The sequence below is a fragment of the Chaetodon auriga genome, chromosome 13 (assembly GCF_051107435.1).
Source record: "Chaetodon auriga isolate fChaAug3 chromosome 13, fChaAug3.hap1, whole genome shotgun sequence".
NCBI lineage: Eukaryota > Metazoa > Chordata > Actinopteri > Chaetodontiformes > Chaetodontidae > Chaetodon > Chaetodon auriga.
Genome location: NC_135086.1, coordinates 12,378,759 through 12,400,546, shown reverse-complemented (window position 1 = coordinate 12,400,546; position 21,788 = coordinate 12,378,759). Strand labels below are relative to the sequence as shown.

Below are 21,788 nucleotides of genomic sequence, written 5' to 3'. Positions count from 1 at the left end.
TTGTTTTCTCTGAATACTAATTGTGGTCAAAGCCATTATGCATTGAGCAGCGGTGATGCATAAGCTGTCAGATTACCCCTGACCACAAAATAATGTGCAAATTTACATACTGTGGTTTGTGATTATTTTTTTTTCCCTTCACGATAAGATGCCCCAAAAAGTAGTGTTTTTCTTTGTCATGCTATCACAATGAGGAACACATTAGAGACATTCTCATAAATTATTCATTTTCAGACCCCCACACCAAACGTGCACAGAAATTTCCCAGATAATTTATTTTACACTGAGGACTAAATGCTGAAAGCACATTGGCACCTCTGTAGTCACATCGCTGTTATGACTATCAAGTAAATTGAGTTCTTTTAAGAGATTTCTTATCCCCTGTGGGAAGTAGAAGAAAGATATCACACAACCAGTGACGGTAACACTCCTTTGGCTCTTTGACCCATTGAATCATACTCAAGCTTTCATGTTCTTAAAGGCTTTGTAATTGCTTTAACAAGGTGTTTATCATCTAATGAGCAGTTCATAGAAGGAAAAAAATTGATGGTTTTATTTAGGTCATCAAAATCGAAAGCTCATTTTGAGCGATTTTCAATGTACAATCGCATTGAATTTTTTTTATGTAGTCTATGTATTAAACTGTGAAACATGCTTACAATTATCAAAGAAAAATGTTAATATTGGTGAATAAATCTTAGCCTTAGTTTACCACATGAACAGCTCATAATGTCCTGTCACAGCTGAAGGGCAGCATAGAATCAGACAGTGCTTAGCCTGGTTAGCTCCGCATTTACACAGACAAAAATCAACTTGACTTTGCTTTTATCATTTCTGCACAGCTCTGGGTTCTTAATGAAAGGCATCAGATCTCGTTAATAGGGCTAGATTAGTGTCTTTGATAGAGATAGTCCCGATAACAAACACTGGATATGAAGCTCTTAGCTGTTGTGAAAGGAAAAGGTCAACTTGGCATCAGCAGCACAGTCCTGTATTTTTAGACTTCTTTCAGCAGGTGTCCTTTTCTCCCTGCCCTCTTCCTTTCATTTATTCGTTTTTGCTCTCATTTATTTCATGGGTGTCATTATTCTATTCACCAACAGTGGCAATCCAGTAATTATTTGGTTTGTTCTAATTTTCTAAATATGACCGTGTGACTGTGTTCTTTGTTCTCCAGGCCACTTGCTCCAGATAACGGGGAATGAACGTCTGAATATGTCTGGCAGCTCCAACGGTTATCCTTTAGTCAGCCGTCCAGCTTTTGGGCTCTACACATCAGGTTCAGGACACTCTGAGTTTGGAGGCCTAGGAAGTCTGGGTTTGTCTGCCTTGACTGCTCACTCCCAGTTTGGTGCATTTCCAGGTAGGTCCAACGTTGTATTTATTTTATTGTATTAATGCAGGAGAGGAGGAAATTTGGCTCATGTTAAAGTCATTTTTTTGAAGCTGGATTCTAATATAAAGTGCTGTTAACAGGTCAGATAAATCATGCTCTTCTAACACACTGGCACAGCGGATTATCTGCATACCGAGATAAAGTGACTGTTTGTGCCTAACTGACCAGTATTTCTGTCCAGATTGGTGGCGGCCATCTGAAGCACATACCAGAGGAGCAGCAGCCTTCTTCCCTCCTCTTATGGGTCTGCATCCTGCATTTGCATCAACCTTCAAGAGCCACGATCCTTCTCCCTTGCAGTCACGTACCTCAGGTAATGAAGAAAGAGCTAGCTCCTGCATAAGGTCACATATGTCGTAGTAGTTTAGAGGCTCCACACAGAAGGACTCCATAAACACATTTTTACATAATATTAAAATGCTTTGTCTTTAATGTGTTTGACTAATTTTGCTTGTTCTCATGAGTATTCATTTTAAAGAAATGCACAATGCCAGTTTCTGTAGGCGTAACTGGAACAGTGAACGGTAGGAGTGCTTCTTCTCCTACTGGGAACTCTGCTGTGAACGCCAGTTCATTTCCAACAAAAGGAAACACGGAGAAAACTAAAGCCATCAGTAGTCTGAGTCAAAAGAGCGGCCAGGACCCGTGCCAACTGCACCAGAAGACCATTCAGAAGAGAAATGAAAAGGTTAATACTGCATTCAAATACACTGCATGACAGCTCACTTCACTGTACTCTTGTCCCTGACACCTTTTCTCCTGTTTTTAACTAAAAGATTGTGGACTTTTCTTTTTGTCAAGAAACCCATCAAAAGACCATTAGAGACCTCCAGCATGAGTGGCAGCCAATCGGGATCTGTGTCAGATAGTTCCAGTGATGGCGAGGAGAGCAGCAGCGATCCTGATGATGCGGAGGAGGACGAGGAGGAAGAAGAGGAGGACAATGATGAAGATGAGGATGATCAGAGCAATGACAGTGAGGACTCTGACTTGGAAAAAGACAGTGGATTGAAAGGGAAAGTCAAGGTGAGTGTCTCTAATTTACCTTTTTTTTGTTTTTAGAATAATGAATGGAAGCATATTGCAAGGATGGTATGAAACCATTGAAATAACTTATTTTATAAGTGTCCCTGTGCAGAACTGTTCTCTGTTCAGTAAATGTGAGTTGAATTGTCAAACGCAGCCATGGTGGTGGGTGGCAAACTGGATGTGTGTGCTAGCTGACAGAGCTGCCACTGTGAGACTCTCTCAGCAGGAGCTGACATGACGTGCTGTGTTCTCCCCTTTTCCTCATCCTCCTACTCAGCGGCTGACACAGAACTCTTCTGAGAGTAAAAAGAGGAGACCTTCCTCGGCCGATGGACATGCAACTCGAGACAGTCACCGTGACATCGTTCCTTTGACTTCCTCGTACCGTCTCCAGTCCTCCTCTCATCCCGCTGGCCCGCCACAGTCCACAGCGCTGTTCCTCCAGAGCTCCAGGACTGCAGAGGAGGAAGGCCAGCAGCACATCAGTGTCATCCAGGCCACAGGGTTGGCAGCCAGCAGCAGTCCCCTAGCACAGTCCCACAGGGAGGCCTCCCCTCTACCCTCCAGGTCCTCACCCAACCCCATCGCCTTCTCCAACTCACCGAAGCACCTCTCGCATTCGTCCTCACCAAAGCATAGATCTGTCTCCTCCTCTCCCAAACCTCTCACCCTCTCTGGTCCTTCAAAGCCCTTGTCTCTGAGCTCCTCACCCAAGCCTCTCTCCCTCTCTTCTTCACCCAAAGCACCAGCGCATTTAGCCTCACAAAAACCCCAGCATAAGCCCAAATTCTCGACGAAGCACGCACCACTCGTTGATGGCATGAAGGAGAGCAGCGGAAGCCCTCTGGATAGAGAATCGTTACACTTGATCAGTTTTAGATTGAAACAGGTGAGTCATGTGTGTTATTCACACTGCTGCGTTGAAGCTGAATTCTGCCTCTGGTACAAAAAAAAAACAAAACGTATGTCTGTAATGAAACATAAACACATTTCTCATTCTTTTATAATAGAAGGAGCTCTTGTTTTTATTTGCTGTCCATCATTGTTTCTGTCATGAAATAAATAACAATCTGTGCGTTCCCAGTGGGCAACAGAAAATGAATGCTTAAACACTATTATCAGGGCTTTTATTATACTGCATGTGAGTCTGACCGCTACATGACTACAAGTGACAATGCATTTAGCTCTACTGGGAATACTTCACAAAATTGACAAGCAATTAGCTCTGTTATGCTTTGGGATGTTTGTTATCAAGAGAGAGAAATCGGCCTCTTTTATTGTCAGTGTTTTGAAAAGGAGGGAAAATGTAGCAGTCTATAACAAGTGGGTTTTAATTCATATGATGGTGGTACATTAAATACGGGCTTTTGATTGCCAGAGCATGACAATAGCAACAAATACAAGATGACAGCTGAAGTCTCATGATGGCACTAAGCCAAACAGTTTGAAAATATTTCCCACAGCGGCCTTTTTTTCTTTACTGTTGTTGACAGCCTTGAGCCTGCTCTTCATTGTCCCTGTCTCTTATTACACCTAAAATTCCTTCATTCACAGCCCACAGCAATGTAATGTGAGTGACAGTTTGTGTAATTACTTTCCCTTTCTTTTTCATTTTTATATATGAAGCCCCTTCATTCCATGGACTCAGTGAAGCAAGCGTTCTCTGTGCGACCTAAGAGCCAGAACTGGTATAAAACTCACAAAAATTCAGCATCAATGTTGCTGACGCTGCATAAACATTCGTCAGATGCGTTGATCAGTCATTTACCGTCTGTCCCACACAGCAATGACACCAATCTGTTTCTGAACCACCACCACCGGCCTAATGGATTGATCCACAGCGCAGTTCAGGACGCACCCTTGGCCCTTATCACTAAACCCCGCAGCCAGAGCGGCGCACCCAGTAGCAAACCCCTCAAGGCAACCACCAGCCCTCCATATCCCATGCCCATCAACCTGAGCACTGGCGCCAAGGACTTGTTGGCCTCTGCTTCCCCACCCGCCTCCTCAGGTGTTGCTCACACACCAAGGAAGACGAAGTCTCTGCGAGCAGGAAAGAGCCCCTCGAAAACCAACTCATCCTGTCCACCTGTGGACTTGGTCAGAAGCAGTGAGTCTGACATCCACAGCAGCAAGGACTCAGACGACTCTTTAGGAGACGACTACGATGATGAAGATGGCGTTGAGGATGAAGATTCTGACAGTAGCCTATCAGGTGAGATTAATCAGGATTTTCTGTCATTTGATAAAGAAATAGCAGTGTTAACATGTTACTGCAGATACAGGCTGTTAGATGAGGCTTCTAGAAATTAGCAGCGCTCTGTACTGTATGGTTTGCTTGTGAGAAGAATGCTAATTAGGATATCATTTTGCTCTCTCTGGTTCCCTCTCTTACACTGGAATCCCCTGCAGAGTCGGAGAGCAATCAGGAGAGCGACTCTGATGGCTCTGAGGATGATATGAAGGAGTGTGGTGAGACACAAGCGAAGAGCGACGCAGAGAGGACTCCTCAGAAACTTGCTAAAGCCTCCTTGTCTACTCGCAAGTCCTCTACGAACGTCTCAGCCAACTGTTCCCTGCTTAACCTGGAGATCATCAAGCCTCCTAGTTTACCTAGTAGCCTCCTCAGCGCCACCACAGTGACCAGCTCAGGGGCCCTGAGTAACCACCGCACCCTGTCCCCTTCCTTTACATTTGCCACACTGCCAGGTAACAAACTCTGCTGAAAGACCAAATTCATCCACAACTCTCTCAGGCTTTCAGGAAAATGTTACTCACTCAGATAACAAAGCAGAGTCATGACCACAGTCAGCATGGAATTTATTTGTTTTTCCCTCTGCTCTGTTTTGTGTCATCTGGTGGAAAAACAATGCTTTCTTTTCCAGTATGAAAACATTAATGTACATTTCTCAATAGTTCCAGGTTAAAATGACCTCTGTGGAAGAAATTGGTTGCGTCATTGTTTTGATGGCTTACAGCAGCATTTGCTTTGATAACCCAGGCAAGACGCTTTATGTAGCTGATACTGAATGAGTCACAGAGTATATTATGTTACTAACAGAGCCAGATTCTGACTTGCCATAATGGAAAAGTATTCAGCTCTTGTTCCATTTAGTCCTGCTATGGAGTAATAGAAGAATCATGTCACAACCGTATGCAGCTGTGTCAATTACTCTTGATGATCAGAAGGAACCTTTTCTAAACCTTTACATTTCTAAACTAAGGAATTAGAAACAGGGTATTTATTACAACCACTGAACTGTCATGGCGGCGGTGAGGCTTGCTGCTCTACATGCTCTGTTCTACACTTACTCTGGTCTGAATATTGTTTGTCTAGTTTATGTTGATGGCCATGCATGGAGGGTGTTGCTAACCCTGAAATGATTACCAAAAAATGACTCCACTGGCCCTGGGCATGTGGCCATCTAAGTGAAGTCATGTGAAGCAAAGTTTACGATTTAACACATAAAACAAGCACCCACAATAAATTGATGTCTAACAGGGATCTCATTTTGTTGAGGGTTTGATATTTGCAATAATAAGCCCCCTTCTTATTCTGTGTAGTGGATATATCTGTAAACATGGCAGGCCTGTGGATTTGCTCAGGTCCCCCTGGAGATGCACAAAAGCGCTGAGTCATTTCTCCTGTTTTCTAGGAACAGGGAAGAGGAGGAGAGTTACGGATGAGAGAGTTCTGCGTTTGCCCCTTGAGTTTGGGTGAGACACCGTGCATGCACTTCATATTAAAAGAACCGTTTTGATTGTTCCATTTGTCCTTCCTGTTACACTGCCTGCATTGTTTGTGTTTATGCAATATGTGTTATTGTAAAATGTCAGCTCACTGAAGGCTGACAGGTGACCTTTCCTAAAAGGTCATCTGTGGTCATCTTTACTTTGTGCAGCAGCCCAAGACACATCATCACCCACAGCAAATATGGTAATGTTTGGTTTAGACACATACAACAGACAATGCATTATGTCTTAGAAAGCTTTCTGTGTTGACACATTCACCACATTAAGAAAAGCAAATAAACAGTCAACAAGCCATGGGAGACATATTTATCAGGCATCTGTTGGGGCAGATCCACATGTAAAAATGCGAAACTGTCAATGTGAAATCAGGCAAGAGTGCAGCATTCATGTTCAGACAATTTTACTTAACATTTTAATACTGTAAATCTTTAAAATGATTTGAGGACAGTGATGCCTCCAAGAGCCAAGGAGGAGTATACCACAAAAAACAGCTTTGCCTTCCTTCTTTTGAGACCCTTTAAATCTTGAGCAGTAGTTCACAGTGGGCAGGAAATGAAATGAGGCCCAGCAGTTCAGCATCAAGGGGTTAATTTCATCCAGCCTGCAACACAGACACGCAACATTAGCAGCTCCCTGCCCATAAATCCACAAATACAGCCTTGGATCCTTTCATCTTCTGGGGATGTTTTGTGTCGGTAGGTTCACAGGAAACAGGAGGCCACGGGCCTGTGTATCAGCCCGCTGCTCTGTCTGGGAAAGCAGCCTACAAGTCTTTTCTGTAAGCAGTGGCTGCTCTCAAGCGGAGCTCATGGGAACTGAGCGATTGCCCCACTTGGCACATGGCCATTTAGGAGTGTAATTGCTGAAAGGGTCAGAGGATGACAAGGCCACAGACTACACAATACACAGCTGTACAGACATCGTTTACACAGTTTGTGTCCTTGTTTGCTTGCTGTGATGGATGAAAGGATGATATTATTATTATTATTAGACTGCAGAAGAGAACTTTTATGAGAGAAACATTCTGCTTAGAAAGTATCTAATAATATTGAATGAACACAGCTTTACCGTGGTTATGATACTGTTCTTGTGGTAACCATGCGGTTCCTTGTATGTACTTATTTCTTTGTGTCTCAGGTGGCAGAGAGAGACCCGAATCAGGACTGTGGCAGGCCGTCTACAAGGAGAGGTGGCGTACTTTGCGCCATGTGGGAAGAAGCTGCGTCAGTATCCGGATGTAATGAAGGTAAATCTACAACATGCAGATTGTATTATCAGCCATTATACAGCTTGTATGGAATCATGCAGTTGCCCTCTGGTGGGAAGTGACGACAAGTGCTTGACCAGTAAACATGGCTGAAGGTTCTAACCTATGCTTTCATTAATACTCATTATTCCTCTGTCTGCAGTACTTACTCCGCAATGGAATAACTGAAATCTCACGGGATAACTTCAGCTTCAGTACAAAAATTAAAGTTGGTGACTTCTATGAAGCCAGAGAAGGACCAGAGGTAATTGCTGCTACTTGTTTTTGGTTTTTTGTGTTTCTGATCTCCATTGTGACCTCTCAGGATGGAATTCAGAGAATTCATGTTTAGTTTCTTCACCGAAGGATGTCGACATTGATTCCACAAAAATGTCATTTAATCATAGATGGAAAAGTAAAATGTATTTCAATCTATCATTGTAGTCATTGCCATCATTGTACATTCACCTTATGGTGGAAATTTGTAATTGATGAAATTGCACCGAGAAATTCAGATGTCCACATTAGTGTTTGTTTTGAAAACACTGAGAAATGAATTACACCCACACTGTAGTAGAGACCAAAGCAAATAAATTAACATACCTGCAGGGAACATTTCTGTCAAACGTTCTTAATATTAAATGAAAAATGGGTTCAAAATACATATTAAGCATGAAAAATGCTGCTGCAAACATAGTTAAAGTACAAAAAAATGCATTCTGAGGCATGTTATCTATCACAGCCCCAGCACTGTCGCTATAAGTAGTTAATCCATAAATTAAAGCATGATTAGATAATCAGTCAAACCATTTTTGTTTTGTCGGTTTTAATCTGTTTCTCCTCTTCTCCCATTAATCCAGGGTTTACAGTGGTTCTTGCTGGCAGAGGAGGAGATCGCTCCCAGGATCATAGCCATGGATGGGAGGCGCAGCCGATGCACGAAGTCCGAGCACCAGCCGATGGGCGATGGCGCAGGGGCGAGACGGTGGAAGTCTCATCCTCTTAATATTGGTGAAAATAACTTCCAAGATGTCAGTGATGCCAAGCTGCTACGCAAACTGGAGGCTCAAGGTCAGTTTGCATCTTGGAAAACTGTCAGCGGCACCTGTTCAAGAGAAAATCAACCATTAAGTACTAGTTATTTTCATGTATTGGCTTGGTGCGTTTATCTTTGTTGTAAGGTTAATTGGCCAACTGGAGCGAATGTCATATCACCTCATGATTCTTTCAGCTCGGCTTCAAAGAGCTTTGATAGCAGAACCTTTTTCAACTCTCTAAAATGTTAACAGTGACTGTTTATGTCTCATTTCCTCAAAATCAACCTGTAAGAGATTCTTTATAGAAACACACACGGTAAGAACTCAGAAGAGGCAGCAGTATTTATTTCTCAAACGGCCGTTATTGCACATAAAAACTAGCTTGTTGCAAAAACTCTTTCTCTAGAGGTTGTCGAAAGAGATTTGGGAGAGCGTAAGAGAGCATTTTTTTTGTCGAAGTTTTTAACTCGATAGGATTTGTGATTTGAGTAACACATGTCATCATGTTTCAGAAATAGCTCGACAGGCAGCTCAGATCAAACTGATGAGGAAACTTGAGAAGCAGGCCATGGCGCAAGCAGCGAAGGAGGCAAGGAAGCAACGAGGTAAACAGCTGCTGTCTGCTCACACGCTTCTCCAACACTGCATCATCAGGCTGTCTTCAAGCCTAGTCTGTTTGTGTCTTCCAGCAATAATGGCTGCAGAGGAGAAACGGAAAAAGAGGGAGCAGATGAAGATTCTCAAACAGCAAGTAAGGATGTTTCTCTGCTTACATCGTTTAATTTTCCGTGCAGAGCTTCATTACTGCTAGCTGCTCTGTTTATGTTCAGAGTTTGTGTGCTGGAAGGTGAAAATGTTTTAAGCACAGTTGAATTGCTTTTGAAGTTCTTCAAGGAAGTTGCTATCCTTCAAAATGGTGCACCTCCCTCATCTGCATAGACCCACTGTATTCCACCCCCCACCCCCTCCCCCCACCACTCTATAACATGCATGACTTAACAGTTAATTCATTTGATCTCGCCCTCATCCTTTTACCAGGAGAAGATCAAGCGCATTCAGCAAATTCGTATGGAGAAAGAACTCCGTGCACAGCAAATTCTCGAGGTTCGTCCTGAAAGTTATTGCAGAAACATTCTAAAACACTTCCTTTCTGCTGTTGATAGGATTTTTTAAAAAACCCAACCAAAGGCTATTCCTAAATTACGTGGTCCCACTTTTCGTCACATCTAGTAAGTACATGTGACTAATGCTTAATTGGTTTTTGCAAAAGTGCCATTGAATATGAAAATCTCCTCAGACCGTGATGGAGCTTAATACAAAATACAGTATTTCATTAAGTAAGAGGTGGCCCAGAGTTTATGATGGCTAGGTGAAATACCTACTTTGCATTCCCCCACTAATAGAAGCTGTGAAGTATTTTAGCTTTTATAAATCAAATTTCAGTTGACACGCTTGGCATGCAGCTCTTAACAGGATTTTGTTGGGCCCGTAATTACTGATAGAAATTTTGCTTAATTTATTCTCATTGCCTGCTGGTGTTTCAAATAACTCCAGCCAATTTGTCTTTCAGTGTTAATGGGAGGAAATAATCATCTCATTGGTCAAGATTTTAGCATGTTAGATTTGACGTTAGCGGTGAGCCACTGGCTCTGTTTAGCTTTCTGTGGACTATTTTCTATTGACAGCATTAAATATCAGACAAAAGCAATCTAGCAAACACGTCAAACTTATACATAATATTAAGTACAACACTTAATGATTCTTTTACAAACCTTATTTATATATATTTTATACATTTAAGATGTTTTTCCGAGGCTTTTATAATTTTCACTTGATGACTTTAATTAAGAAAATGATGTTTTAATTCATCAGAATTCGCTGCCTCATTCAAAAGTGTATTCCTTCAAGTCCTGTGGTCGACGCGCTGTGTGTGTTTTAGATGAGTCTATGAATTGCCTCTGTTGCATGACCGTCACACGTTTTGCATGTGCAGGCGAAAAGAAAGAAGAAAGAAGAAGCAGCCAACGCCAAAATGTTGGAGGCTGAGAAGAGAAACAAGGTGAGTTCGATGACATTTAAGAGCAAAACTATGATTGTTAACTGCTGCTTCTGGCCTCAGACTGCTTGAAGTTGTCCAGTATGAGAAGGCCTGACATTTTATGTACATGCTTTGGGTCCTAATTGATATAATCTTTCTTTTTTCTTCTATAAGGAGAAAGAGATGCGAAGACTGCAAGCGGTCATACTGAAGCACCAGGTCAGTATTTTGTCCATGGCCACATTATAACAAAGCCATTTGTACTCTGTGCTTAAGCTGAATGTCATAGAAATGGTCTCTTAACTAATAATCATGATCATTATTTTGTACAGTATGTCCTGTCCAATTGTGCTTTGGGATTCTTGGTTACATTTTTATCTCAGCTCACCGTTGGATGGATTTTTCTTGCATTGATTTTCTTGTGTGATTTTTCTATTTCTTAATACTTTGCCAACTCTTTCTACCAGGAGTTGGAGAGGCATAGACTAGATATGGTATGGGTATGTTTGTTTCTGTACATTTAACAACATATTGTGAACGTGTTGTGATAAATGGTTGCCATCATAGCAATGCGTAAAGTGTAGCGTTGGCTGCAGTCATACTACGTCCTTCCGCATGGCTTTTCCAGAACAGTGCACTGCATACGTCTGCGCTATTTGTCTCCCAGAGAAAACACATCCATTATCTGCCCGATACGATCAAAAATGCCTTAGCTCCACAGAAAATACTGTAACAGGATGCAAAGCACTCTCATAGCCTGAAAGAACATTGTTTTTGTTTTGGATTGATTAAATTTAGGTCCTCAAAATCCTTTTACTCTGCAGCATGTGAGCCAATTTTCTAATCCATTCTATCACCTGAGAAAAGTCAATATACGGTTTGTGTACTTGCCAGTGATTTACAGCACTGAGTCATAGACACAAAAGTCTTGATTTTTGAGATCTCATTTGAGATTTAAATGTTTTATCATGGTTGTTCATTTTCGTCATTATTTTCACTAAATACATCTCAGGTGTACGGGAAGCAATGATACCATAGATGGAGTTAAGATATAATCATTTACATTTCATCTCCAGGATGTCTTGATTTCATATGCCGTTGTTCATTAGTTGTTTATAAAGTCAGTGCTTTGCTCGTCCTTATAACACTTATTTCCTGCTTATATTTCTAAAACTCTTGGTAGGTACTTTTCTGCTCGCCAACATGCTCAGATTAATAATCGCTGTTTCTAACTTTGAGCTTATGCTTTGTGTATGCATCACCACTCGCAACTTAGCTTTCTGTCTGTCATTGTGCTCCGTTTTGTTTAACTGTTACATGTTTTTGCAGTTTTAACTACAGTGCAGTGTGCAACATTTTGATTGTGTGATGACTGTGATTCGTCTTCTACTGTGCATGCACGTCATGTGGAGGTCATTGCAAATATGAGCCCTTTTCTCTACGAACTGTCAGTGGAATAGAAAGTATGTGTCTGTGCTCTGCCAGGAGAGGGAAAGACGCAGGCAGCACATGATGCTCATGAAGGCTGTGGAGGCCCGTAAGAAGGCAGAGGTGGGCAACACGTGATCCTTGTTTCCGGTCATTCTGCCTCCTGTGCTCTGCTTCAGTGTTTTATTGTACACACTGCACAATATAAGCCATGTCAGTAATATTTTGTTGTCCTATTGTCTGTAGGAGAAAGAGCGTCTGAAGAAAGAGAAGAAGGATGAGAAACGGTTAAACAAGGAAAGGAAACTGGAGCTGAGAAGGCTGGAACTGGAAAAAGCAAAAGAGCTGAAGAAGCCAAATGAAGACATGTGTTTAGCAGATCATAAGGTATTCACACACTGTGGAGCTGCTGGCAGATGATAATGAGTATCCATGATTGTCACCACGGATAGTCTCCATCTGTGGAATAGATGTGTGTGAAAAGATTGGATTTTCCACCAGCACGGGGATTTTTCTGACATGGAAATCAATCAGTATAATCACTGTAGGAGCTATAGGCATGAAGATTAGAAATGCTTTTGACAAATTTATGGTTTTATTGTTTCACTATCAGATCTACCAAAATAGATGTGCAATATCACTGAAAGCATCTGGAATTGATTAAAGTGAAAGCAGGTGTAGGTCAAAATACTGCCACCAAGTGGCTGTTCTTTTCCATAACACCATCCAGAGAATAACTGATAGATACTGTGGCCTTTATTCACAACATTTCTTTAATATGATTAGACAAACTAGTCTGAAGCAAAGAACACCACAAGACACACAAAAAGACTAAAATTAAAATAGAAAATAAAAATGAACTAAAATAGAATAAGACAAACAATGCATATTACAATGGAGTACAAGAAATGAATAAATAATCCCACGTTTAACTGATTTGGAGCTGAGCTCAAGTTTTCTGGGATAAGTAAGCAGACCTGTCTCAGACCATCTGAGAGGTCTGGAGGGTTCATCTCTGAACGGCAGATCAGAAATGTCTTCTGTTCCAACCAGCAGGAGTATTTTAAAATCAGTTATTTGACAAGAGGAAGCCAGTGTGAAGATCTGAGAACTGGACTAAATGTGATCCACTCTCCTGGTCTGAATGACCAGCAGCATTGTTCTGAATCAGCTGCAGCTGCCTGGTCAACTTCTAAGAGAGACGTGTAAAGACAGCATTAGAGTAGTCAAGTCTACTGAATATAAACACATGGAGAGAGTTTTTCTAAATGGTAAAGTCCTTTATTTCTTGATATATTCTTCAGGTGACAGGAGCCTGATTTTGTAATTGTCTTATTGTGGATTCTTTGTGTCCAATAGTTGAGAGACGATGAATATAATGTAAAATATAATTTCTCTCCAGCCACTTCCAGAATTGTCCCACATCCCTGGGCTGGTCTTACCTGGAAGTACCTTCTCTGACTGCCTGATGGTGCTGCAGTTTCTACACAGCTTTGGGAAGGTCCTGAGGTTAGACATAAATCCACACATGCTCCACCTAAGTGACCTTCAAGAGGGCTTGCTCAACATTGGGGACAGTATGGGCAAGGTACAGGACCTGCTGGTGAGCATGCTGTCTGCAGCTGTGTGTGATCCAGGAATACCTGCAGGTCACAAGGTGAGAGTCTGTCCGTGAGCTTTACAATGTGTACAGTTGTTGAATTGTAAATGGTTCCTGTACTGTAATTTACTCGTGTGCGCACTCACATTCATACAAAAACACTCACCTACTACCTACTTATGCTCTACTTTTGACTGTTCACCTGCATGCAACTAAAGCTCACTCAAATGTGATTGGTCAGAACTACAGACAGAGACCAGGACGCTTCTGATACCAAAATCTTTTCCCTTTGCCTGCAGATTCTGCATTCATGTGCAGACATCTGTTTATAGAGATTATGACAATATGGGATAGTACACGTATGGAAATGTCGGCAGTGGCTGTCTTTGTAACAACATGTTCGCAGCAACCTTTCCAGTTTTATTGACCAGTTTCTTCCCAGCTAACCATTTGAAACGCAGGTGTTAGGATTTATCAGTACTCTGTGCAGCTGAATGAAGAGTCTCATCAAGCATGTTTCATGATAATCTGCACATCCTCAGTGTGTTCCAGACACATCCCAGGGGTCACTTAAGTGCTGCATTGCTTGCATTACCTAACAAAGAGGTAGCTGCCTGAAAGGACAGTGTTAGTGTTTTACCAAACTCCCATTGTGTTCTTATGGATGCTCTTACAGTCTATATAAACATATTTGGTAAAACAATTAAGCACTTTCACACTGTGACTATTTTTGAAACACTCTGTTTCTATCAGAATAAGACCGCCTTGGGGGAGCACCTGACTAATGTGGGGATCAACAGAGACAATGTGTCTGAGATCCTGCGGATCTACATGAAGGGTCACTGTGAGCAGACAGAGCTGGCTGCTCTGGCCCTCAGCCTCAGGACCAAGGCTTTTCAGGCCCACAACCCATCACAGAAGGCCTCCATGCTGGCATTCCTGGTTAATGAGCTCTGCTGCAGTAAGGCTGTGATCAGGTGACGGTCCTGGACTATTCATAGTAAACCAAGCTACCACTGAAATAAACCCTGGTTTAAGGCTTTGATTCATTTGTGTTAAAGAAGTCACTGGTGGCCTGTGAAAATGATTCAGTACGCTGTATAAACAAGTGTTCCTTATGTTCCTGAAGTAATTAATCTCTGTGCCTTAGACTGGCAAGTATTGGCTTGCTTTATTTATGGGGGCTTCAATTTTAATGGAATAATATAAGTATGAAAAGGAATACGACAAACTGTAGTCTGATGGACAGTTTCACAAGGTTGCATCAAACTGGTTTTGTGTCATCAGTTTTGCATTTGTTCTGTGAATGCTGCGGAGTGCCACGAATGCATCATGCTCTTCTTTTATTCTACAAAACGGTCATAGAAACATGTTTCTATATTGTCTAATACTTTGCAGTGAGATCGACAAAAACATAGATCACATGACCAATCTGAGGAAGGATAAGTGGGTTGTCGAGGGAAAGCTTCGCAAGTGAGTATATGCATCACCTAAGATGTTATTGGAAGATTATACTTGGAACATGTTGTGTCAGTTAACCAGATGATGATGCTGAAAGAATCTGGATCTTATCTGAATTGCACATGAACGTGCGCTCTACAAGCTGACTGTCCATTTTTGTCTCGAAAGACTGAGGAGCATCCACGCCAAGAAGACAGGGAAGAGAGACAGCAGTGCGGTGGGAGAGGACAGCCACACGTTTGTCATCCCCATGGCCAGAAACAAATGCAAGAGGAAAGAAGGGGACAGTGAGGAGGAAGAGGATGAGGATGACGACAGTGAAGACCAAGGAGACGACGACGATGAGGAGGAAGAAGAATCCGGAGGGAAGAAGGGGAAGAAAGCAGAGATATGTGAAGAGGAGGTCAGTGACAGCATGGTGCTTTTACTGGAGGCAGCGGCTAAGTTAGTGTTTGTTACAGTAAATGTCAGGCGGTCTGCTGGCCTCACACTAATGAGATCTTTTCATCTAGGATGACAGTGTACACTCGACCAGCATGGAGGAGCTGGAGAAACAGATTGAGAAAACATACAAGGTAAATTAAACCCTATGAGGACCATTTTTTCCTTCAGGATCAGCTCATGAATTAATTTAATAGCCATACTTTCTGTCTCTTTAGCAACAGAGTCAGATCAGACAGAAGTTATTCGTCGCATCTCAGTCACTGCGCTCCATGACGATTGGACAGGACCGCTACAAGAGACGTTACTGGGTCCTTCCGCAGTGTGGCGGCATCTTTGTGGAGGGCATGGAGAGCGGTGAAGGTGCAAACCAGAACAGATATCTCAGATTTAATTCACCTTTTCTCTTGTCAGGATAGAAAGTTCAGTGTTTTTTGTGCCTTTATGTGACCTTTTCATGCTTACTCAGGATATGAAGAGGTGGAGAAAGAGAAGACGAGACAGAGGACTGCTCAGGTGATCAGAGTGAAAGAAGAGTCGGAAGAGATAAAGAAGTCGGGGATCTGCAGCCCAGCGCAGAGCACAGACGGTGACACAGCCACTCCAGAGAGCCAGCAGGACAAAGACAGTCTCAACCTCTTCCTCCAAAAGCCCGGCTCCTTCTCTAAGCTCAGCAAACTCCTTGAAGTGGCCAAAATGGCTCAAGATTCAGACATCAATTCTCACAACAGTCATTCAGCTAAAGTCCCTACCGCTGCATCTTATCCCTCATATCCCGCCTCTCAGACAGCCACTCCTCAGCAGGGACTGATGGATAAAATGGATACTTCAGTGCCATCTCTGCTCAAAAGCAGCCCCTGGATAACCGGCATCCCTCAGTCAACCCTTCATGACGACCAGCTCTCCAAGGCACTGACAGAAAAGGGCAACCAGTGGTTTAGCCTCTTTCCTCGCTCTCCTTGTGACGAGTCCTCAGTCACCTCTGGCTCCAGCCCTCCGGCCCCCTCCTCCTCTCCTCTGCAGACCATCAGCACCAAATCCCCCTCCTCCCTCTCCCCTAATCCCTCGGCCACGGCCAGCTCCAGCGCTCCTGCCAAGATCAATAACATGCAGTTTTCTATCTTTCAGGTTGGTGGATAATCATATTGCTATCTCCATCTCAGTCGCAATTATTTCAGATCACGCTGTGCTGCTGTTTGAACTCCGACACATGTTGCAAGTATTTTTCCACATTGCATGATGTTACAAACCTTGAGCAACTCTCAGCATCGATGCAGGGGAGCTGCAGTGGAAAAGCTGGACACTTTTAACTGCCACCACTGTGTTAGCTTATACATTATGCATGCGGTAGTTAAATAAAATGGTTTTTAAAGTGTGTGTATTTTCCCTCTCAGCAAGTAAAGTCTGGCATTCATCAGAGCACACTGACACTGTGTGACATGTCCAGCGCAGCCACAAGGCCCAGCCTGCCCTTCTCTGGTACTTCTCTACCCCCCATGCTGGATCTGGCCTCACAGTGTGCAGAGGGTAATGGGAACAAGGTCTTCTTCTTGGCAAATAACAACTCTGTCAACAAGACCGAGACCCCAGAGCCCCTGAGTGACAGGCCCGCTTGTCCCTCATTCCCTGCTGTGGAGGTAGCCAAGACCCAGGACTGCCCTGATCCTCAGCCTGTCCCCGAGGGTAAGAATGGCTCCCTGCCAGTTCGCACAGTACAAATATGCTGCACTATAGACATTCACTACCCAGACAGCAGTGGAATAACACCCTGTGATGGCTGTGAGTCACGTCTCCAACTTCCCTATGTTGCTAAATATAAACAGCTATGTGACAATAGTTTTTTAACTTTGTGCATGTGTGTGTTGGCAGAGATGCTGCATGGCTGGTGGAGGGTGTCAAAGATGGAGGACCTGCGTCGTCTGGTCAAGGCCCTCCACAGCCGAGGCGTCAGAGAGAAGGTCTTGCAGAAACAGATCCAAAAACATATGGAGTTCATGACCCAGCTCTGTGCCAGCAGCAAAGATGGTTGGTCCACATTTCCTCTGCTCTCTTTAAGTCAGCAGACATGCTGATGTGATGTGAAACCATTGCTATTTGACCGTTTGTCATGTACCACTAGGTTGCACATGAAATATGACAGTAGACAGTCGTGTGCAGTCATTTTTTGTATGTATCTGTGGTGGCAGCAATTGATGTGGCAGAGCTGGAGAAGCAGCAGGTGAGTGAGAAGACAGTGGCGAGTTGGTGTGTTGAGGAGCAGGCCATGGAGGTGGACATCAGCCTGCTGCAGCGGGTCGAGGATCTGGAGAGGAAAGTCATCTCTGCGAGCCTGCAGGTCAAGGTACAGGAGGACAGACAGGCACCACACTCCTTCATCTTCTCTTTAGTTCACCTGTATAGGCTTGGATGGACGCCTGTGTCTTCACTTCTTCTTCTGTGTTGTGTCATGAAATGCTGTTGCGATGACCATATTTCACGATGTCTCCCTCAGGGCTGGATGCATCCTGAGCCGCAGTCAGAGAGAGACGATCTGGTCTATCACGAGCACAAGCTCTTCTCCTCTTCTGCTCCAGAGAAGACGGGACAGAGTGAACCCAGCCAGGAGGAACTGCCTGGCACCGTGGTGCGGCGGCCCGACAATCCCCTCGATATAGCTGTCATCAGGCTGGAAGAGCTGGAGAGGAACATCGAGCGAAGGTGCTTATAGAGACCCTTAAGTACAACCTTTCAGATCAGACTGGATAATGTCACTGTGGTGATGGTGAAGGTTCATCCTGCTGTCAGTTTGCTTAGCTAGTTTGCAGCTTCTTAAACAAGTTTCCATCTTCACTTACTTATTGTTGTTAGTAGTGAATGGCTGTTATCAGTTAATGTGATATTGTTACAGACTGTATATGTGATGTGTGTACAGTTATAGTCTGTGTCGCTGTCTCACTGTCTGTGACCCCAAAGCAGTGAGGAGGAGGTGGCTCCCGGGATGAGGCTGTGGCATAAAGCCCTCGATGAAGTCCGCAGCTCAGCTCAGCTGTCACTCTGCATTCAGCAGCTGCAGAAATCCATTGCGTGGGAAAGATCCATCATGAAAGTGGTGAGTGACCCTTAATGTCTCTCTCACACAGTCGCAGATTTGTTTTTATAGACATATATTTAAACACCAATTTACAGCTCGCATTAAAGATGCTCGTGCATGAAGATCAGTCTTTTAGGCTGCATGGCTTCATGTTCCATTTCATAAAAGAAACTTCTAAAATAGAATACATAAGCCCCTTGAAAAGAATCAAGGTTAACACAATGAATCTGCGCAGCCTGTGTTCCTCAAAGGGGCTCTGTTGTTAGGCGAAAGTTGTGTTATCATCATCAGTTTACAATACATCATTACTTGGCAACAACCACATCAGATAACAGCACAATTAGTAACCAATCAGCATCGTTCAGTGTGCCTGGCTGCACACAATCACTTCTTTTCACGGTGATGTATCTCAGGCTGAATTCACAGCTATGTATATTTGGTGTTTCCAGCACTGCCAGCTCTGTCAAAAGGGGGATAATGAAGAACTGCTGTTACTCTGCGATGGCTGTGACAAAGGCTGCCACACCTACTGCCACAAACCCAAGATCACTACAGTACCTGACGGCGACTGGTTTTGTCCCACTTGTGTAGAGAAGGTACATGTCCTGAATATTTATTCACAGAGCTGAGACTCTTTCCTTTTGTCTCTTCGATCTATTAGAGGTGATCTAAGGGGCCACAGACCATGCAATTGTCCAATGAGAGGGTCCAGTTAATTGCTCTGAACGTAGTGTGTTTTGTGTGTGTCTCTTTGCACTAGTCTTCTGTGTGTTCTGTCAATCAGGAAAGTGGTCAGTCCCCCCGGAGCAGGAGGCAACAGAGCCGAACAGCTGGAGGAGGGAAGAAAGGCAGCGAGGTAAAACGAAATGGTAAGCCATCTGTGGGAGGAGAGCTCATCAAAGAGGAGGCTGCCAGCAGCAACAGCGTGCCAAAAAAAGGTACCAAGGAGTTCAAGAAGAGGAAAGGAGACGACAGCCCTCCTGGCTCCCAGGCCGGCCATGACAGCCCCGTCCCCTGTGTGAAAAAAGCCAAAACGGCCAAAGACAGCAACTCAAATGGGCTGGCAGCGTGCCGGTACGCTTGAGCACATGCTCACTGCATGCATAGAACCTCCTAAAAACATTAACAGATGTACTTTCCCTCTTCTCGTTGTTGAAAATCACTTATTTTTTTAGATGAGCCCTTGTGATCTGTGAATCTGTGACAGTCAAAACTCTGACTTTCACTGCTTCATTTCATATCTTCTGCTGCTTGTACTTGTTCTTTCCAGAGAGCTGCTGGCTGAGCTGGAGGCCCATCAGGACGCGTGGCCCTTCCTCACACCGGTCGACCACAAGGCTGTCCCCGGGTACAGGAAGGTCATCAAGAAGCCCATGGACTTCTCCACCATCAGAGAGAAGCTCACCAACAGCCAGTATGTTTGTGTCACTGCCACAGTGTTGCTTTTTAAGACCACGGATGTATGCATGTCCTAATTTTCCGTTTTTTGATTTTCCTGCTGCATCTAAATTAAAAGGAAAACCTTTTTCTAATAATTGCAGGTACTCAAATTTGGAAGCTTTCATCCTTGACGTGAACCTGGTTTTTGAGAACTGCGAACGATTTAATGAAGACGATTCAGAAATCGGACGAGCCGGCCACAGCATGAGGAGCTTTTTTGACAAACGATGGACCGAGCTCCTGAAATGAAAAAAAAAAAAACAGTTTGGACTTTCTACGCTACTCTACATATCAGACTTCGTCTTTAGTGTTGGGGGCCTTCTCTTCACCTGTGACACTAAATACACAGTTAGGGAAACATTGACTTCTCAAAGTTTCTCCTGCTGAGAAAAGACACTTCGTGGATTAATATCTGAAAAGTGCAATACTGTTTCCTTTATCAAAACGCACTGACTCTTGGACTCAATATTTGGGAAGCAAAGATTTTCCACTGTAGATAACTCTTTTTTTTTTTTTTTTTTATCATCAGTACGTTCCCTTAGTGTTGGTGTGTATTTATTTTCTCAAGTATTTATGTTACAGTCTGTCTTTTGTAAGAAAAAGCAGGAAATGGCACACAGCTTTAAAAAAAAATATGAAAATATTGTTTTATGGATTATTGAACAAGCCAATAAAAAAAGAATTGTTTACAGCTTTTTGACTGTACTGTAGGGTGCCAGCAGTTCGTCTGCATTAACGGTGTGAAATACAAGGAGGCATCGCTGCCACTATTTACAAGTGTTATTTCTAACGTGTACAGAGAGTACAGTACACACAGTACAGTCTCGGTAAAATATAGTTCATGCATAAGGATGATTGTAGCACTTCATATGTCTCATACTGTACTTTACATGTGCTGAATATCAACTCAAAACACTGGTCTCCTCAGTATTGTAGTGCCTGACCTCTGACCTCTCAACGGCGTTAAGAGGAGTGAGTTATTTTTATTTATTTATTCTTTTTTTATATATATTTTCAGTGCGTGTGCTTTATGTGTGTCCTGCACACACTGTACTGTAGGAAACCCTCACACAAAATGTAAAACTCTTTAGAGCCTTTCCTTTGAAAAGAATCGATGTGGTGCATATAGTGTGTTTCATCTCCAAGCATTTCCTTCAGCCGCGTCAGACACCCCGAGGACAGACCTGAAAACCTGCACCGGGCTTTGGTCCAGCCGGGAGCGGGGCAGTGTCAGGGTCCACCGGAGGCGTCTCAAGACAGCTGAAGCCAGAAGTAACTGTATTTTATTATGAATATTGTGAAATGAGTAGCGACTTTTGTGGGAATATTATTTTTAAATAGTGGGTGTGTGGCACAGATAAAATAAACCTGTTTTTCCAAATAACACTGTTAGGCCTTCACTATCTCCCTTGGTTGATGTTGCTTTAACACTTAAGTGAAATGGTCTGACACTGAGTTCATGTTTTATTTGACTTTATTCAGGGCCAGTTGTGGAATGTGATGATGTACATTTACCCAAATAACGTACTTAAGTACAACTTCGGTATACTTGTAATTTTCCATATTTTGCTACTTAACAGTTCTACTCTACCTCAGTGGGAAATATACGTTAATTGAGTTGGAAGGTACTTTATCTATGAAAGATGAACAATTAAAATATGAAGCATTGTCAGAGGTGAGCTACCCAGCAGAGTAAAGCAGTTAAAATTAGCTCCACCTCCAGCAGCGACAGCAAAATGTTGCTTTCATTCATTTGTGAATGATTACAATATAATTATTACAGTGGTTTATGGGACTTTAATGCTTTGGATTCCTACTTGTGGAATATTTTTTAGATTGTCATATAATT

General features: G+C 43.0%; 1 protein-coding gene across 9 annotated transcripts in view; it reads left to right on the top strand.

The window, feature by feature from the left end:
- Positions 1–21,317, top strand: part of LOC143330611 (bromodomain adjacent to zinc finger domain protein 2B-like) — a 46,848-nt gene extending 25,531 nt beyond the window's left edge. For 3 of the 9 annotated variants that reach the window (XM_076747302.1, XM_076747301.1, XM_076747300.1), the window contains 35 exons: positions 1,178–1,363; positions 1,578–1,709; positions 1,891–2,084; positions 2,198–2,422; positions 2,703–3,314; positions 4,052–4,640; positions 4,838–5,134; positions 6,082–6,142; positions 7,316–7,424; positions 7,588–7,689; positions 8,285–8,495; positions 8,974–9,066; positions 9,151–9,212; positions 9,500–9,565; positions 10,455–10,520; positions 10,674–10,718; positions 10,967–10,999; positions 11,985–12,050; positions 12,174–12,314; positions 13,330–13,584; positions 14,281–14,504; positions 14,926–15,000; positions 15,157–15,391; positions 15,501–15,563; positions 15,648–15,792; positions 15,899–16,557; positions 16,824–17,112; positions 17,299–17,454; positions 17,616–17,770; positions 17,921–18,126; positions 18,382–18,517; positions 18,949–19,095; positions 19,284–19,573; positions 19,770–19,913; positions 20,041–21,311. In XM_076747302.1, the coding sequence (XP_076603417.1) occupies positions 1,178–1,363; positions 1,578–1,709; positions 1,891–2,084; positions 2,198–2,422; positions 2,703–3,314; positions 4,052–4,640; positions 4,838–5,134; positions 6,082–6,142; positions 7,316–7,424; positions 7,588–7,689; positions 8,285–8,495; positions 8,974–9,066; positions 9,151–9,212; positions 9,500–9,565; positions 10,455–10,520; positions 10,674–10,718; positions 10,967–10,999; positions 11,985–12,050; positions 12,174–12,314; positions 13,330–13,584; positions 14,281–14,504; positions 14,926–15,000; positions 15,157–15,391; positions 15,501–15,563; positions 15,648–15,792; positions 15,899–16,557; positions 16,824–17,112; positions 17,299–17,454; positions 17,616–17,770; positions 17,921–18,126; positions 18,382–18,517; positions 18,949–19,095; positions 19,284–19,573; positions 19,770–19,913; positions 20,041–20,188 (6,617 nt within the window). In that variant the 3' untranslated portion in view covers positions 20,189–21,311. Of the gene's footprint in view, positions 1–1,177; positions 1,364–1,577; positions 1,710–1,890; positions 2,085–2,197; positions 2,423–2,702; positions 3,315–4,051; positions 4,641–4,837; positions 5,135–6,081; positions 6,143–7,315; positions 7,425–7,587; positions 7,690–8,284; positions 8,496–8,973; positions 9,067–9,150; positions 9,213–9,499; positions 9,566–10,454; positions 10,521–10,673; positions 10,719–10,966; positions 11,000–11,984; positions 12,051–12,173; positions 12,315–13,329; positions 13,585–14,280; positions 14,505–14,925; positions 15,001–15,156; positions 15,392–15,500; positions 15,564–15,647; positions 15,793–15,898; positions 16,558–16,823; positions 17,113–17,298; positions 17,455–17,615; positions 17,771–17,920; positions 18,127–18,381; positions 18,518–18,948; positions 19,096–19,283; positions 19,574–19,769; positions 19,914–20,040 lie in introns of all 9 variants that reach the window. The other 6 variants (XM_076747308.1, XM_076747303.1, XM_076747304.1 and 3 more) reach the window with 5 other exon arrangements.
- Positions 21,318–21,788: the final 471 nt, after the last annotated feature.